The sequence below is a fragment of the Acinonyx jubatus genome, chromosome A2 (assembly GCF_027475565.1).
Source record: "Acinonyx jubatus isolate Ajub_Pintada_27869175 chromosome A2, VMU_Ajub_asm_v1.0, whole genome shotgun sequence".
NCBI classification, from domain to species: domain Eukaryota; kingdom Metazoa; phylum Chordata; class Mammalia; order Carnivora; family Felidae; genus Acinonyx; species Acinonyx jubatus.
The window spans coordinates 35,358,051-35,377,450 of record NC_069383.1 but is presented as its reverse complement, the minus strand read 5'-3'; the positions used below and the strand labels follow the sequence as shown (position 1 = coordinate 35,377,450).

At 38.0% G+C, this 19,400-nt stretch overlaps 1 protein-coding gene across 1 annotated transcript in view; it reads left to right on the top strand.

Moving 5' to 3' along the window:
• MDFIC (MyoD family inhibitor domain containing) overlaps nt 1-19,400 on the top strand; it is an 86,583-nt gene that overhangs the window by 35,699 nt on the left and 31,484 nt on the right. Inside the window, exon 4 of the mRNA XM_027075312.2 lies at nt 16,738-17,016. Coding sequence (XP_026931113.2) covers nt 16,738-17,016 — 279 coding nt within the window. The remainder of the gene's footprint in view (nt 1-16,737; nt 17,017-19,400) is intronic.

Below are 19,400 nucleotides of genomic sequence, written 5' to 3'. Positions count from 1 at the left end.
CTCCCATTGGTTAGCCAGGAGTTAGCAGGGGAGAGTCAAGTACACACAGCATGGCCTGTTGGTATGATCCTAAAACAAAAACAAAAACAACCTAAAACACATCATCAGAGTTGCCTATAAAACCATGAGAAAATGAGACTCTGCACTGAAGAGGCCTCTCTTTATTTTAAAATGAATTTTCAGTTTTAAATATAATGCAATATCTCAGTCATAAACAAAAGATTACTTTTCTAGGAAAAGGATACTAATTTGCCCTTGATCCTGGTAATATCCCACTCTGTTAGTGTTTTGGTTAGTGGTTACCAATCAACTTATATGCTTAATAAATAGAACTCTGATTTTTCTTAACATTAAAGTAGCCCCTTTAGAAATGGGGAAAAATGAATATTGAAAACACCCATGAATGAACCGGGCTCAGCTTTAACAAGTGTTAACATTTTGCCACATTTTCTTAAAGTGTGTGTGTGTGTGTGTGTGTGTGATTGTTTTTTAAAAATCATGTTTAACATGGCAGATTGGACATACATATTCCATTCCCTTTAGAAATCCCGCTTAAATGATTATAAGTTAAAGATAATTTTACAGAGACAGAAATTTAAGGAAAGCAAGAACAGACCAGGAAATGACAGATCAGAGATGTTAAGAGTTTTCTGTAAGATGGAAAGTAGATGAGGAAATAACTGACTTTGTAGCACTGAGTAGCCAAAACCTAAGTGTCAGTATGACACAATCTGGCACTACCCCCAAAAGGCTCCAGATCTTGAGTCACCGAGGCTCTTGGGCTCTGGGGTGAACTTTGACGCCCAGAAGTGTGCTGGTTGGAAGTTTGCATACAGAAGGCTTAGACCATCAGATCTCTTCCCCTGCTTGAGTCCGAGTACCATATTATTCCCACTCTGACTCTCATAAGACACAAGAGAGGGATGCTCTGGGCAGTATAAACAAGGGAGGCTCCAGATTACAGACACCTGGCACAGCACAGCACGGGAGTGAGTGGCATAGTGATCACAGGGTGCTCAGTGAAAATCAGCTGCCGGAAGGATGAGTCACAGTTACTGTCCCAGCCTCCTTTCCTCCTAAGCATTGATGGTCATGAACCAGATAGCACATACTGTATAGAGAAAATACTTATTTTCATATTCTGTTTTGTTCACTGGTTTTCCACTTTTGAAAAAAAACAAGTCTTAATTTTACCCCTACTGGTTACCATTGCTACAGCCCTGAGCTCCTGACATCTGGCCAAGAGCAGAGGGTTTGTGAACCTTGTGAAATTAGTAATTGTTGGCTGGAGGTGGACAGCTCAATCACTACTGTCACTCCCCCTGGTTCCTATTTAAGTGTCCTACCTTCCACCTTCTCAGACTCCTTTCTCTAGAAAAAGATGACATTTGAATACTTACCTTAATAGATATTATCTAGATGACATAGATTCCGAATTATAAGGCCCTAACAACATGGGTGCTTACGTTGGTATTTTCCAGTTTGTTTTATGCATATATTATATGCCATGTTTATATTGTTTCTCTACATGGGAAAATGAATCCTGGGCCTATATTCTTGTAATATTAAAGTTAAAGAATGTCCCTTAGAGATCAGTGTGTTCAACCTCTGTGGGTTCTGTGTTTTGTTTGTTTCAGCTGGCAAATTGAAGCATAAAGAGGTAAACAGTTTATCTAGCGAGACTCAGGTAGTTGGTGGCAGAAATGGGCTAAAATTTTTGAGAATGGTCTTTGATTATCAATGAGAATATATAGTTAGCTGTTGCAGTTTGTAAACTACAGTGTGGGATTTGCAAGGCTAAATTTTTCCTCAAGTTTTCATTTAAATTCTACTTAGTTAACATACAGTGCAATATTAGTTTCTGGTGTACAATATAGTGATTCATTGCTTCCGTACAATGCCCAGTGCTCATTACAAGTGCCCTCCTTAATCCCCATCACCTCTTGAACCCACTCCCCTCCCTCCTCCCTTCTGGTAACCATCAGTTGGTTCTCTAAAGTTATAAGTCTGTTTCTTGGTTTGCCTCCCTCTCTTTTTCCCCCCTTTGCTTATTTCTTTCCTTAAATTCCACATATGAGTGAAATCCTATGGCATTTGTCTTTTAAATGCTATATTAATTGAAAATAATTGCTAGAAATTAATGGGGATTTTAAAGACCCCAGGTAGATAAACTTATTCAACTGACTGTCCATTTGCCCATTTTGTTCTCCCTTAAGAGTTTGAAATCATGATAAAAATTGCTCTTGGTAAGCTCTCTACTGATCTGTGACTCCTGTATTAGAGTTAGGATTCTCCAGTGTGGCGCACAAGGCAACAGCTATGAGACTCGCTGGAGGAGTTTGTTTTTGAAACCACACAAGATATTCCTGAAGGGTATATGTTGCTCAAATAAACTTCTGTGGAGTTGGGAAAAGATTGAGAAATACTGCTAGAGAATTATATTTTGAGTAAAGGAATCAGATTTTGAAAATTGGAATAAAATAGGAAGAGGACTACAAAATCGGAATGACAGTCTCCTTTCTAAAATCTGAACAGATTCCTAAGAACAGTAGCAAGATTCTCCCACAACCATTCATTTCACTATCCGAGAACATGGAATAATTCCTGCTAGTCTCTCCAGCCCCAGAACAATTTTCATCCACTTTAAATATAAATAGATTTGTACATTTCAGAGAAATGGATGTATGTGTTTCTTTCTTAGAAAGTAATTAGAGGATAAGATTTCTATAAATGTTTCCTAATATTCCAAATTGTAGTTGTATATATACAGTTGATGGCCCCTTTTTGTAACTTCCTCAGAAGTCTTTTCCTGGGGGTATCTTGATTCACAGTAAAGTATCTAAGTCAGCTTCTGGTCAGTTTTATTGAGAGTGGTCTTATAAGTGAATAATTTACTATTGTAATGGCTTATATGGTAAAGAAGCAGAATATCTGGAAGAATATTGCCAGGAATTGTTGATGGAAGCATTCTATGATTTTTCTGATGTATTTATTAATGTTTATCCTTTGAATGAGGCAATACATACTTTGTCCAAAGGACTGTGTGAGTGTCCTCTAGCCACACTGGCTTCCCAGCAGGTCAGCAGATGTGCTGAGCCCTGTTCTGTTGCGGAGCTTTGCACGTGTCGTTAGGTTGGCCCAGAACCCTGGAACTCTCCGCGAGGCCTTCTTCCCCTTCAGGCCTTTGGTGAAATGCCATTCCTAGCTATCCTAAGCAAAACAGTTTCACTTGTTATTCTAATAGTAGTATTTTTCCTTCATAGCAAGTACCATGATTTCAAGTTGTATATTTTGTTTATTATGTACATGTCTCATGTCTTTTTATTCAGCTCTACTTGACTAGTCTTAGCACTGTGCCTGATACATAGATGTTCCATAAGTATTTGGACACATAAAGAAAACAGAATTCTGTATATCATGGGCACTTCACCCACTCTTAATCTTCAGGTGCTAAGATCTATCGTTGTTTTTTACTGTTTGTGGGTTTTTATCTACTGCTGGAAGACGGAGCAACATTCTTCGGAATGTAAACGAAATTAATATGAGGTCTATGGTGATGAATAAATTTGACATTCTCATTTTCCCATTTCATTTGAATGATAGCTCATAACTGGCCTTGTAAATAACACAGTGTGTGTGTGGGCTGTTACAGGGTGTTAGGGTTGTTATCTGGGTTAAGTAGAACTCAAATTATATCGGAGAGGTATGGGGAAAGGCAAACATGCTTGTTTTCCTTGTTTACTTTTCTAGGTAAGAAATGCGTACTTAAGGTTTTATTTTACTGGATTGAAATTGGGAGCTGTGGAATGAATATTATTGTCTGTCATTGCTTCATTCATTTTTCTAAGTGACCACTATTTGAGGTACTGTAACACATCTTCAGAAGCGCTGGGCACTTGAATGTAGCATTTAGTAAATGCTCGTTGAGTGACTGACTGAATGAATGATATGTCTCTTGATACGGAGGAGCGTGTCTACAGTCCGGGGGAAAGGGCAGACCTTTAAACAGATGTTGGTCTGCAGGGAGAGAAGAAGGGAGCTTTACTTTTAGTTTGGGGCCCAGTGTCCACCAATGAAACCTGAGGGACATCTCCTGGAAGGAATGTTTGGTTTTTTTTTAATATATTCTTAAAGAGATGGTAAGAAAGAGCACTTCTTCTTTCAAGGGCTGTCATCATCTCGAGATGTGATGTTTGGAGCTGTTTCAGAGAGTCTTGTAACTCTGAGGAGAAGAGTCGGATGGGAAAGTTGGCATGCCGAGGATGGCAGTGAAAATACAGAACCTGTGAAATTAGTATTAATTAGAGCCACCCTGTCTTCAGATTTCTTGTTATGCAAGATAATAAATATCTCTTAGCTTTGTGAGGGCAAGGCATTTGTAAATTTTGTAAAATCTCTTCTGCCTGGAACAGTGGCTGGCACTGTAGTATGTACTTGCCAAGTATTTTATAATATATTTAAGTTAGTTTGTCGCCAAAGGTACCCTGAAGGATTTAGTGGATTTTAATGGTAAAATCCAAGGAAGAAATGGTCTCAATCTTGTTAATCTTTAAATGTGGTTAATGAGCTTGTTCCTCTGTGCTCATGTTGGGGTAACATTTCATTCCCATAGAGGTTAAAATAGTCTTGATACATTGGTGAAGACAAGAATCTAAAATTCACATTCCTCAAATCCGGCTCCAAAAATTTGAAGTAGCCCCGGAACGGGGTGGGGAGCGGGGGCGAAATTTCATCTTAGGAGAAGACAAGTTGAGAATGAGGAAATAGTGTTATTTTTTGCCTAGTCCTTTCCATATTGAAACCTTTCTATTATGTTTAACCTGTGATCTGTTGCTCACGTGTAAAAAAGAATTTAAAATTCGTATGTGTGAATCTGCCTCCACAGGTTTGGAACACTTCACTGCACTGTTTTTCTGAAAATTGTTTTCAGTTACGTGGGATAAGCAGCTAGTTTATTACTTCCTTATGGAGGAAGCTCTCCAGGATCTCCCCTAGGAGTTGGACATGATCGTTAGGGCCATTCCAGTCTTAGAGGCAATTCTGAGAACTTTGGATTCCTAAATCTTTAAATTAGATCAGAGAGAGCATCACCTGTAATGAGAACTGTTCTTAGAATGAAAGCACAGAGGTTTCCTTGTCTCGGACCCTATCTTCAAGGAATTTATTGAAGAGTGGAAAGCTATCCCAATAACAAATACTCACCAGTGAACTTTGAGGGTTATGACCTATATTAAAGCTCTGGGGAATAACAGTGGAATTTACTTTTTTTCTGATTTACCTTGTATAAGCTACCAGAAATAAATTTCTTTTTAAATGTTCAGTTAGCAGTGCATCGTTTCCTCTACCTGATTCCCTGTCTTCTAACTGGAACTTCACTTGCAATTCTGCTGCTCCAACCTCAAAGAGATACGAGTTTTACTTGTACATTAAGTTGGATTTACTGTTATTAAAGGGCAGGGAGAAAACTTTCAGATCTGTAATTTGGTACTGACTTTTTAATGCTGTTTTCAGGAAGGTCACTTAACTAGTATTTTTGATGCATTTCCCTACACATTGTATGATATCTGTAACTGAATCTTTAATTCCCTTGTTATAACGGAGAATTTCTTGAATCCTTGCTATAGCTCCACCATCCTTATATTATGCTTTTACAGCAATTCCCTAGACTCGTGAAGGTGAAGGATGAAGTTTATAATGGTATTGAATACCAAACTGTTGCTTGATTTATTCAGGAAGGTTGTTACATACTGGGATCAAGTGACAGCTTAAAAGCTAGTATAATTCATCATCATCAGTTAATTTTCACTGGGTGTCCACTGGGTGCTGAACACTGTACATGGCTCTTTGTCAGCAGGTATGTGCCTGATAAGGTTGATGGAACTCTAAGAAGACGGAATCTTGTCTTTAAGGCACTTGCTGTATAATCAAAGGCAAGTCAGCAAATGCCCAGTGTTAAGCTCTGTATACAAAATGTGTGTAACTAAAAGTACTTTATTTTTTTGAAGGGTTCTTGTCAGTAAATTGAGGTCCTGCTCTCATTAATAGCCATACTGGCACCAGAAGAAAGTGGGTGATGTTGGACGGATCAAGATTAGGTGTCGGTTATGGTCCAGTCTTTGCTTGACCAGCACATATCTATGTGTGTGTCTACATACAGATACTTTTTGTTTCCGTGCATATGGATTCAGAATATTCTTAATGAGATCCAATTATCCTTTCAACAAACACATGTGTACTCCACCTGTCCCTAATGAGAGATGAATCAAAGTCACATTCAGATGATGCATCTAGAGCTAGCGTCATACGGTCATTGTTCTGCACACCTCTGGGTGATATTTATTCCTCCTTTGACATGGTTCAGAAATGTGATCTCAAAGCAAATTTGGATTTAGCTCCTCATGGTCTTGCGACTTATGTTTGAAAACAAATCTAACTGTATGATGGTAAAGGAAGTACAGGGCAGCTGTAGTGTAAACTCTCAAGTACAGTACTGATCTGGGGAATGTCCGTGTCAGTCTGGTGAGGGATAGTACAGAAGCATCTCTTTATTGAATGTTTCCCTTGACCTTGGCCTGGGTTCTGTAGGCAGTAGATGTGCTTACTCCAGGATCATCTGCTAAGAAGATTTCCCTTGTTGGGTCCCTCATGGCCCTTTCCTCAAGGAAGGGCTTCGAGGAGGATTCCTTTGTTAGGGATTTTAGCAGTTCTCTTCTTGTTAACAAGGACTTAGATTCAGGGATTGCCTTTTGGTGGAACTGTCACAAGCCTTTATTTTCTAAGCTAGAGATTTTTCTACCAATGTAATTTCTTTAACATCTTTGTTATTTATCAATATCCTTTTGGGGGAGGTGATGGGGTAAGACTTCCTTTTCTGGTAACTGGCCTGAAAAGTTGGTTGAATAATCTTTGACTCTGGTCCCTTGACCTGCCATCTGTGTTTTTGAGCTCTGATCTCCTCCTGTCTCTGCGTACTGGCTTGCCGTCACTAGCTCTTTCTGTGGTTGGTGAGGCTTGACCCCGCGGTCGCTCCTTCCTCAGGCTGTATCCCTCGTGAATGAGTTATGTGAACTACTGAGAGGCAGTGAGTGCGGGAGGCACTGCAGCTGGGAGTCTCAAGCCTTTCTTGAGATCAGCACACTCAATTTTGACTGAATACATAATTTGGTTGCTGAAATCCAGTTACCATGTATGACTCTCTGAACTCTAGTGGTCCCTCCTCACTGGCTCCTAAGGCTCTTGCTTAGGGTTGTATGTCTGTGAATTGCACCAAGGCAAGTAGAGGCCAAAACCTACTCTTCGTTTACTCATTCAGGTGTGCAATCAGGCAAGGAAGGCTTTTGAAATTTGTGTGGAGGGGAGCACCTGTTTGGATTTCCCACAATAGCAAATTTATATGTGTGTTGCTGGCTTTGTTTTGTGTGGCTTGAAGGTAAAAGGAGCTCCCTTGAATGAAGCTGCCTGCTTTCTCCAGGTGGCTGTTACCATGGCCAGTTAGAATGGAGTTTATTGTTTTATTGCAGCAGCTACTGAAGGCCATAAGAAGTCCGATATACCAATTTGTGAGTTTTCTGCAGAGTACTCCAAAGCTCCAGCCTCAGTATGCACATGATTTCTGTTCTAAGAACTGATGGCTACTCACTTCAATGCACTACTTTGCTACTGGTTCACAGTGACTACTGATTTTCTAGGGTAGGATGTATTGATTCTCATCTTCCCCATCCTTGACTTTACTTAACTAGTTTCACACTTTAATAGCCTACTCTTGATGCAGTTTTTTATACTGGATCAGAGTTCTTGGTTTCAAGGTTTTTTGACTTGTATCCTTGCCTTACTGGAGAGCCCTCATCCCATGGAGGACGGCTAAAGTCACTTGAAGGCAGGGATGATCCAGGACCTATGTCAGAAAGCAATTCTGCATCTACCCAAGTGTGTCAATGTATATCTTCAGTTGAAGCCTAAGAGTGCTGCATGCTTCTTAATGGGAGGTGTTCTTACATGCTTTGTGGTCCTTGAAATCTGTAATTAGTATATAAAACCTCAGGATGGATTCTGGAGTGTCAGATATGTGGGGTTTTCAGTGTGTACTTCCCTTAGTTGTTACCAACACTAATTTTACTGCAGCGTATGTTGTTTGAAGTTTGTAGATGCTGCATGTGGTTAAATAAGGTATTTCTGATATGTTAAAGATATGTGAATGTGTCCTATTCCATTGTGATAGATAATCAGGTGCTGTTATTAATTTTTATTTTTTTAATGTTTATTTTTGAGAGAGACAGACAGAGACAGAGTCTGAGTGTAAGCTGGGGAAGGGCAGAGAAAGGGAGACACAGAATCCCAAGCAGGCTCCAGGCTCTGAGATGTCAGCACAGAGCCCCACATAGGGCTTGAACTCACAAACCATGAATCATGACCTGAGGTGAAGCTGGATGCTCAACCGACTGAGCCACCCAGGTGCCTCAATAATCAGGTGCTTTTAAAATGATTACTTATAAACATGGTATTAATAATTTTTTTAAAAAATCTTTTTCCTTAAACCTATGGTGAAACACCAACAAGGTCAAAGAAATATTTAACTTATGGTCTGAAGGTTGAAGTATGAGTAGTTGTTCTCTGATACTTTTCTTCCTACTGTTTTCAGAATTCCAATTCTGAAACCTAAAACAATTATAGGATTTTTCAAACTTCTGCTTGCCCAATAATTGTTTTTTTTTCTTAAACCAAAGAAGTGCCTTTTATAACTTAAAAAACAAAAAACAATAAAATTTTAGGATGTAAAATAGATTTCTGGAAGAATATGACTTTGTGTTGCCTTTTTATTTGTATGTTTTCTCTCCTACAAGAAAAGGCTGCTTAGGCGATATATATATATATATATATTTTAATTTTTTTTTAACGTTTATTTATTTTTGAGACAGAGACAAAGCATGAACGGGGGAGGGTCAGAGAGAGGGAGACACAGAATCTGAAACAGGCTCCAGGCTCTGAGCTGTCAGCACAGAGCCCGACACGGGGCTCGAACTCACGGACCACGAGATCATGATCTGAGCCGAAGTCGGCCGCTTAACCGACTGAGCCACCCAGGCGCCCCTATATATTTTTTAAATGTAAGTAGATAGGCACTTTTTTTAAGATATGTATCATATAGTTGCAAATAATTATAAGTAGAGGATATTCGATCAGTTGAATCAAATGGTAGAAATACCTGAAAACATAGGGATACCTACCGTAGCAGAACGACCCCATCTTCACTATGGGATTATATCAGAAGACCGTGTGATCTGTTAGTACATAAATAAAGCTTGTAGGTAACAATCCGTAATGAAACTTGCTAACTTAAACTGAAAAATATTCTGTTCTCAAATGTACGAGTGGTGGGCTCATGTTATCCACATAAGTTAGCTAGAATCCATGATGTGTAAGAGCTGGCATAAAGTAAGGCCAAATATGTCATTCATTTGGGGTTGGAAACAAGCATTCAAGAAAAGCTACACTTGGAGGGAATACAATAAAAATTGTTTGTTCATTGGCTTACTGCTGGGGACTTTTCAGTAAAACATGTAAATCTTAAAATGCCAATGATTTTCCTTATTTTTTAATATATTTTTCAATCAAGTCATTATTCTTTCTGAACAATGAAAGATACTGTGTATTTTTTTTGAAACCTGTTATTTCATAAAAAGGTCTTGCATTGATTTATAGGGGGAAAAACCCCTAGTAACAGAATTAAAAAAAAAAAAAGCCTAATAGTAAATCAGAAAGAAATGATAGGAAAATTATGTAGGGAAGAGTAAGGAAAGAGAGTAACTGTGGTACGAAACTGGAAAGTGCTAATAAAGTGTCCATACCCATGAGGACCTGTCACTTTATCTCATTTTGCTAGTGAAGGGCCTCATGGCCAGGGAGATGAAGTACCTTTCTCAAGCTTACAGAACTGGGAAATACTGACTCTAGAATTCAACCCCTCATGAGTCTCACTGAAAACCTATCTTCCCACCATCTGCTAAAGCCAGTGTCTCATTTGAGGAAAACAGTAGCAATTGTGTACAAATTGCTCCTGATGTAAAGGTGACCAATTTGTCCCGGTTCACCTGTCTTGTTTTAAAAACTAAGAGTTCTGCATCCCAGCACCTCCCTTAGTCCTGACCAAATGGAATGGTGGTCACTCTACTGGATTTCCTACCAGCCATGGTGAGGCTAAAAATTGTCTTTGAGCAGCAGAGTAATGCTGGGAGACTTTGCCTGCAGAACTGCATGATGCACGACTATCCCTCAGTAATAACTGGCTTCTGCCTGGTAAAGCTAGCTCATCTGCTGTCTTCTAAGACAAACCCCAGGCTGTGGGTTTGACAGTGGTCTTTCTACTGCTACTAATGTACTGTTTCTTTCTCGTGAAATGTGGTATCTTTTAAGTCATTTGGGCTAGGGGCAGTTCATATATATGTATTTAGAATTTGCGTTGTTAATAGGATTTGATAGAAGCTGTAATGTTCGGTAACATTGTTTATAACAGCGAGTCCCAGCATTAATCCCATGACTGAATAAAAGTTTATTTCTTATGGAACAGTATAAGATAAGCATACTAGGTCAGTGAGAGGCTCTTCTCCCTGCTGCCATGCAGATTCCTTCTGTTTTCTCCAAAATGCCTAAGATATTTCCCACTGCTGTGGTCAAAGCTGGGTTGCTGGCTAGTGCAAGAAAGAAAAGTATAGAGGACACACCCAGGGCTTAGGCCCAGGCCTGGAAGTGGCGGAAATAATTTCTGCTCTCATTCTTTCAGAGTGAACATGGATATATGGCTGAACTGAACTGCAAGGAAGACTGGGAAATGGGTTAGCCAAGAACCCGGGACAATGGGGAGCATGGAATTGGGGAAAAGCTAGCAGTCCTCCCTCCTTTGAGCAATTCTTCATTATGGTTAAGGACTTTCTTAATGATTGATTCTCCAGACAACTTGTCAAGTTTTATCCTTTTGTTTGGGAAGTATTTGCAACCCCTACCACTGATAAGTGATGAATTACTGTTAAAAATGCTTTCATCATAAGAGAGTCTCTTCCATCTTGTACATTTCAAATTGCGTAGAGAGAATTTGATTGGGCTTCTCAAACCGATCAATGTTCGAAAAAGGACACAATTGCAAAATATATTTCACTATGTTAATATATACATTAAATACAATGAAGATGGAAAATATAACACGTGATGAAAAAGTTCAGAGGCTCAAGAGATAAGTCAAAATTTTCAGAAAGACCTTGGGTGGGGAGGGGGGGCAGAGAACTAAGGAAACAGGGAGAAAATGCCAGAAGCTTTCAGACTGTGTAAGGGCTAAGATGCTGGGTCTATCTAGGGTACACTGAGAAAGGCTTGTCTCAAGCTGAGGAACAGAGTTAGCCATTATTTTAACTTTTATTTTAGTTGATTTTAGCCTAAATCTTACATTATAACAAAGATAATTCTATCACATTAGTGCATCTCGAAGAGATTTTTTAAGCTATTGGGTATTGACGCGTATTACATGTATATACAATAAAACACCACTTTATATATAATCTCTACTATTTTAGTATGTGTGCACATGTGCATGTTTGTCTCTGTCTCATAGTGACCATGGAGTTACATAATATTGGGCATCCAGAAAAGCTTTGTCACCTATCTCTGGGAAGAGTAAATTCAGTTTATACCAAGTCACCCCCTAACAATATTCTATTTTGATAATTTTGTTACAATTTTAAATTCTAAGCATTTAACTTTTTTTCATATGCATACAACCACCATTTAAAGTGGGCAAGTGGTATGAGAATTCTTTTGTAATTTTATTAAATCTGATTTGTGCAAGAGACCAGTGACTGAAGAGGTCTTGCACATGCTAATAGATTATATGCTATAACAAAATGTTGCTTTATATTGCCGCTCAGGCAGCTACAGTTGCAAGTGTAGTTATTACTTGCTGCAATATCACCCAGTTTCAAAAAAAATATCAAAAGAAGTTCATGCTATTGACTCATTACTCCCATATTTATTATTCTTATTGAAAATCACTAGATTTAATTCTATTGGTTTCCTCCCTGATTGAAAACATTTGAACCTAGAAAGCACAGTATTTCTTAAGACATTTGTAACTATTCATCACGGATATTAAAATTACAATCATGCGGCATTGTGTGAGCACCGGTAAAAAAAAAAAAAAATTCTTTACACATATGGTAAGCGGGTGACCAATGCTATCCAGGTTTGAAGATGCTGAATGTTCATATAACTGGTATTTGAAATTTTGATGTGTATTGCATTAGTTACTGAATGTCAAGAATACATTTTTTTGCTCATATAGAGTAAGTTTAAAATGGGGTCTTTTGTAGAAGCACCCATCCTGTTTAGAATGATATAACAGATGCTGAATGTTCACATATCAAACAAAATGCCAGCTTTCTGTAGAAAAGAGGTGTCAAAAAGTTTCTTTGTACCTTTAACGCATGTGATTATGTAGTACAAAATGCAGAGTTTGTAAAATTTCTTGAATATACAGGCAAAAAAATGAATAATTCAAAACAACTCATAAGTTCTACATTCTATTGTCCCTTTATAACGCAGGCAGAAGATAGCAGTGCGCTCCCAATAGAGCTGAATTTGCACAAGTTACACCTCGGAAAATGCCAGATGGTCTATGGTCTACTTTTGAGAGCTGTCACATATGTAAAGATTTGAAAAAAGAAAGACAGCTGAATGAGAGCAGTGGATCATTAAAGGGAGAGTGAGGGTCCCTAGGCATCACTTGTGTTTTAAGAAGCATTGTGTCGTTCCCATATTACTGTGTTTTTTTTTTTTTTAAAGCCATACACAACTTTTACACAATAAGGAAAAGAAATCTATTTAAAGCCAAGTAGGGTTTAATCAATCAGATGTTTTTGTTCTTGGAGAATAAAATCCTGTTTCTGACTTGGTTTTGCTTAGAATTTGACTCTAAGATTCAAGTCACACCCATGAAAAATTAGCAGTGAACTTAAAATAAATGTTAATATAGCTAACATACCTAGGGTTTATCCATTTTTAATTTGACTTACATACTGTATGTATCTGCCCAAATCCTAAAACTAAGAAATTATTTTAATAAAAAAAAACTATTACTATTAAAAAAACCAAACTGGCATAAAGAGATAATATTTGGTTACCTGACCATAATACAAACTATAGTTAAAATAATTAGAGGACAGTGAAACAAAAATGAATGTACTTTGATTTATCTGCCAACAGAAATAGATATCATTTTGAAGATTGAAATGTAGATAAATCATTAAGGATGTGTTTGAATACCACTTGAGCCATATCTGGTAATTTGCAAATAGTCAATTTTGATAGTAGAGAAAGGTCAGATCTGTCAGTTTGAGAATTTGGTGGCAAGACATAGTTGTCTTTTACCACCTTTTTAAAAAAAATTTACTTATTGGAATGTTTTAACTACTACATAGTAGTTTTAAATTTATCTTGGATTATGGACTGTTACAGGATATTTTTGGTTGATAAGTCTCCTTAATATTGGTCAATTGGATATTTCAATTTAACCAAGCTCTCGGATTGCTTTTGAAATATTCTTTTCAGAGAAAACGTGGCCCAAACATTCCATTTATTTGGTGAAATTACTGGTAAGTGCTCTGAAAAGAACACCACATTACGTTTGACTATCTTCTCTGGCATCCCTTTAAATACATATGCATAACTATGTGTGTTCAATAGCAGTCATTAGGGTGTCCTTCTAGTTGATACAAGTTACAGGAGCCGCAGATTAATCTCTAGATCAAATGATTGCACACTCATAAGAAATAGATCTACCTTTGCAGATGCCTTGTCGATATTTATTAACAGAAGGGCATATATGGCTGCTAAGCAGAGAAGTAAGTTTTTTTTCATCAAGAGTAAGGAGAAAAACAAAATATTTTGATACATTTTACCACCATTACTTTACTTTTTAGACAGTCATTTTCCTTTATCACTGAAGAACTGAAAAACTTTAAGGGAGCTCATAGGTTAGTTTAATAAATCAGGTATTAATGTTAACAGATTTTGTACGAAAGCATGCTTTTGTTAAGTAAAAAGAAAAAGAATGTCTTTTTTCTTAAAATATGCACATTTATGAGTTAGCATGTTTTGATATGTTAAGATGTTTTTCTTCAAGAGACAGAGGATATGTGAACAGGAACGGAGGTAAACAATGTGTGCTAGAGATTTACTCAAATGCAAACTGTCTTTGTCAAAAATATATACCAAGTCTTAGCTAATCCCCAGAACACAGATAATCAGACATGGTCAATGCCACATATAATTGTGACTGCTTTGCATGCAATACTTTTCTCAATTGAAGAGTTCTTAGTATTCAGATGTAATAAACATTTCATAACTGCTCATATTCATAAATGGAAAAGAAGATTAATTAAACCAGCACTTTTAGATTTGAAATTGCAGGAAATTATAAAATAGTAAAATTTTGGGAACAAATTGTTTTTGTTGGTGGTTTTTGCTGAAGTGCGATGATGGATAGCTTTGCTTAGGGGCTACTCAATCAAGGTGAATGTTGATTTTAATAATTTCATTATGTAACCAATGTAAAATAACACTGGGGGTGGGGGGAGTTAGGGCTCTTTAGCTACAAACACTAGATTCCATTTTGGCTAATTTAAATAGAAAATAAATTTATTAACATACAGGCCCTCCCAAGAGTTACACAGCCACACATCATTCCCATCTATTCAATGGGGCTTCTTTGTTGAAAACCCCACTGCTAGACTATCGGTTCATTGGTCTGATAGGAAGTGGACATCCGACTGCATCCCACTGCCGAGACCAATAAATGCTTTCTACATGGTCTGTGCTGAGGGTTTCCACCTCTCTGGTGGAGGTGGCTGCCTTCTTGCATTGGCCATTCTGCATGTAAGTCATACTTGTGCTTAGTAGAACTTAGGTCACATGCCTGCCCTTTAGCTGCAGAGGAGTCTAGGAATGGAATAGAGGAATTTACCAAAAATCCATGAGGGTGTTCAGAAATGCCAGGCAGCACCAATGATGAATAGTCATCCTGCTTTTTTTTATGATTCATTGTCCAAACAACCAATTAGTTTGTCCCTCCTTAGTGTCATGATGTTAAAATAGTCTTATATTTTTTCAATCTGAAAGGTTTTGCTTTTCATAGATGGGCATTTAATACACCCGTAATTTATTTGGTTAAGGAATACATGCCCTTAAATGTGTGCACACATTTATATTGGGAACTCTCTCTGCTTATCCCCTGGTTTATGTGTCTGTGTCTGAACCATCAGCTCACTGCTTTAGCTCCTGTTGGTTTTGTGATAAGACTATATATGTAGTAAGTCAAATGCTGCAACCCTCATTTTCTTTCTGAAAATTTCTTTAGTGATGGTTGATTACTCTTCCTCATAAATTCTTGAATCAGCTTGTCAAGTTCCCTCAACAAGCCTGTTGTTTTATGGGAATTACACTAAATAAATAAATTGGGGAGAATTAACATTTATATGCTCTACAGTTAGTAGTATATTTTTTAATGTCCTTCAGTATTGTTTTATAATTTTTGCCAGAAAATCTTGCCCATTTTGTCCTAGCTTAATTCTTAACAGTGTTTTTCTTGGCTTTGTTTTTTGTTTGTTTGCTTGTTTGTGTTTTGTTTATGATATTGTGAAGAGTTCATTTTTTCTTGTATATTTGCTATTTGGTTTCTGTTGGCCTAGAGGAACTTTTTTTTTTATTTTAATATGGTTGATCTTGTATATACCTTGTTAAATTCTTTGTGTTTCAAGATTTATAGTCTCCTAAATTTCCCCTAGAACATTCAAATTAGGTATACGTCTCAAAAACATTTTTTTTCAGACCTGTTGCTTCTTTTTCATATTTATTGTTTTCGCCAGGACCTCTAGTGTAATGTCGAATAAGAGGGGTGAAGCTGGGCTGCCTTTTCTTGGTCTTGACCTAAATGGGAGTGTTTCTATAGTGCTGACATTTAACTCTGGCAGATGTGTTTTATCAGATTAAGGAAACTGTCTTCTATTCCTAACTTTTCATAAATGATTTTTATATCAAATTGAAGAATACATATAGAAAAGGTTTTCTTCTCCAGGATTTACAATAAAATTGAAGGGGTGCCTGGCTGGCTCAGTCGGAAAAGCATGTGATTCTTGATCTCGGGTCCTGAGTTCAAGTGCCACATTGGGTGTAGAGATTAAATAAATAACCTTTAAAAAAATGAAGTGAAATTGAAAAGAAAAACAACTATATTTCCTTCTCTATTGTCCAGCTTTGACACTTGAATTCATTGTTCTTTCCCTTTTATCTCAAAAGACAATTAATTACTTTAACCCATTATCAGAGATATTGAGATAATATTGCTGTTTCTAGCACCCTAAAGTGGGGCCTAGTATATAGAAGAAAAACATTTGCTGTTGATTGGGTGTGGAATAACTTTTTCAGATTTCCAACTTAAATTTTCTTAAAAAAACAAAAGTCTTTCCTGCTATTTTCCTATTCCTTGTGTCAAGTCACTTCTGATGACCCTGTTCCCACTTTGCCTTTTGTACTAATGTTTTCTCTGTGTCCATGTTAATTAGTATCTCCTTTTTCTCCACCTTCCACTTTTTAGTACCACGGGTGAAACCCAGGGGAAAAAGAAAAAGTCTGTTACTGAATATATTTTGATGATTTTCAAATATTTTTTTAACTGGAAAAACTTTTCCTGTTCTTTAGCCCAACCTCAGCGCCTGCCTCAGCTTCAAGCGTCCCTACAGGAGCCAAGTGAGGAGGAAGGCGGCAAGATAAAGAACGGCCCCACTAGTCTCAGCAACGGAAATGGAATTCACCACCACGGGGCCAAAAACGTATCTGCGGATAATCGAAGACTTTCAGCACCTGTTTCTAACAAAATGCATAGAAAAATTCAGTCCAGCTTGTCCGTCAACAGTGATATCAGTAAGAAGAGTAAAGTTAACGCTGTCTTTTCCCAAAAGACAGGCTCTTCACCTGAAGGTACGTTTGAGATACATGCTTATTTTATTTGACCAGATGTAAAATCATATTCAACAATAACTACTTGATCAAGCAAACATGAATGAAGAATCTTGCTTATCTTTCAAACAGAAGTTTTGGTAAAACGCAACATCTGCCTAGGGAAACACAGGCTTGGAAAGGAAGTGTTAGCAGCTGACATCCTGCTTTAGATTATTGTCTTCTAGAGTGAACAGTCAGGACTTTAAATAGAACTCATCTACCTATTTTTTTTAATACCACATCTGAACATACGAATGCAGCATTCTGTTGGTGTGTGCATGTGTTCTCTCTGTCCCTGATTCATTATGATGTCCTGTGGTTCAGAAATGACTTGCTTGTATTTTTGTCTTGCAAATCAGTTCTTAAATACGCACAAGTAAAATGAGGAAAGGATTAGGTAATTTCCATCCTCTCACCAGGGATGGGCCCGGTGATCTGTTGCTTCACTGAGGAGCATCTTCCAGCCCCCGGTGTTGTCACCCCTCCAGGCCCACCTCATTGCCCATTCACTTTGGTCTGGTTGTGGCCTCTCCTCCCGAGGTACCTGGGTGTTCTTTGACCTCTGGGGAATTACTGATTAGGTCTTCAGTGTCCTTCATCCTGTCCTTGGCCAGGTTCAAGTCAGGTTAAATACCATGAACGTGAGAAAGCTTTTATTAGAACACAAACCCATCCGATGATGGGTTTACAGCCCACAGACTCCTTTCATAAAAATGGCTTGCTGTGTTATATTTTGTTAGAGAAGAATAGCCTCCCTACCATGTGTAAGGTCCCAGATTTCACCCAGCCTATCCATGTCGTTCTATTCTTCCTCTTTCCTCTCCTTTTAGCAGTTCTTGGGGATCAAAAACCTCACATCTGCATTTTACATACAGATACAGGTATATATTTCCTCCTCTGGTTCAGAGCTATATGTGATTCTCTTTTTCTAATTCCCCTTACCTTTCAATCTTAATTACCATGAAATTTTAAATAAGGCAAATTCTGTGGATGCCTCTGTGAAGTTGGCCATGCTTATTCATAGAGATAAATTGAGTTGTAAATAGGAAATTGTATTGAGAGTTACCAGTGAGGAGCGGGAGAAAGGATATTACATTTTGGCTACAGGTGTCCTAGACTCAACTGAGGTAAAGTGTTAGGTTGATCAAATGATATGATAATAAGTGGTCTGCATAGTTCCAGGTCAGTGACACTACTTTCCAAACTAATTAGATTGAAAGGGACATGATTGACACTTTAAAATGAGTTTGACATGCAAGCTGTATGGTCATCTCGGAAGCAGAGGTAGGCTGTTAACTAAACTGGCTCTCCAAGGAGTTGGGAAGGCAATGCAATTTTCTTTAGAGTATCTTTGCTTCCCAGTGATTGGGTGAAATAATTGAAATCTACTTGTTTTATACATTTGAATTTACTTATTACAGCCTTAACCTCTTCTTTTCCATTTGATATTTACTTATTGTAAAGAATGGTGTACCAGTCCTACCTGAATTGTATCAATCAATCCAACCTGAAATAGCTTATGGAACTTTTAGATTGTCCTTGTTTGTTTTTAATTCTGTGTCTGAAGTTATGTCTCATGGAAGAATGCAGCTTCCTAAGTAACATAGGAAGGAAGAGGAAAATCGATAGTGTTGAAATGAAATAGAGTTGTGTTCTCCCCCTTTCTCTCCCAGGCCTGTGAGTGTATGAGGGAGATAAGGATAAGGGAAGTCCCTTGTCATCCTCCTCTTTATCACCACATCTTTTCCAGGTTGGATTGGGGAATGAGGAATGTGAAACACAAATGAAGATGTCTAAATATATTGTACGTCATTCTATCCAGAACGTTGCTGTGAGGGTATAGGATTTAGCTGATTGTATGTTGTTGTGATTGCTCAAATCTAGATGAACATGTCCCCGTTTCTTGTGTTCTCCAGCTTGGGCATCCTCATGCTTTTTGATGCTGTTTAAAGTTGACTCCTGATTTTCAGTTTTGAAGTTCAGTTTATTCTCTGGCAATTTAGTTGTAGGGAAACAAAAAGTACAGACCTGGTAGATGGCAAATGAAATGACAAAGTGCCGGCCACCAGCTAGCTGGGCGACTTGCATTTCTCAGGGGGCTGCTTTTTCTATGAAGTGGTTTGGAGTAGGAATCTTCCAAGTTGGGTTGAATTCAGGATTCTGTGATGCCATCCCCACAGCAAAACTGCTTCACTTCAGCGCAGGTTTCTTGCTCTGCAGAATGTGATTCCTGGTTGAGCAGAGATTTAATACTTGCTGAGTAGGCCCGGGCAATGGCAGGAATGGTTCTGATGAACAGGGAGAGCATCTGGATTTCAGGAGGTATGTCACAACAGTAGGTCTTGAACAGGCTTGATTTAGGA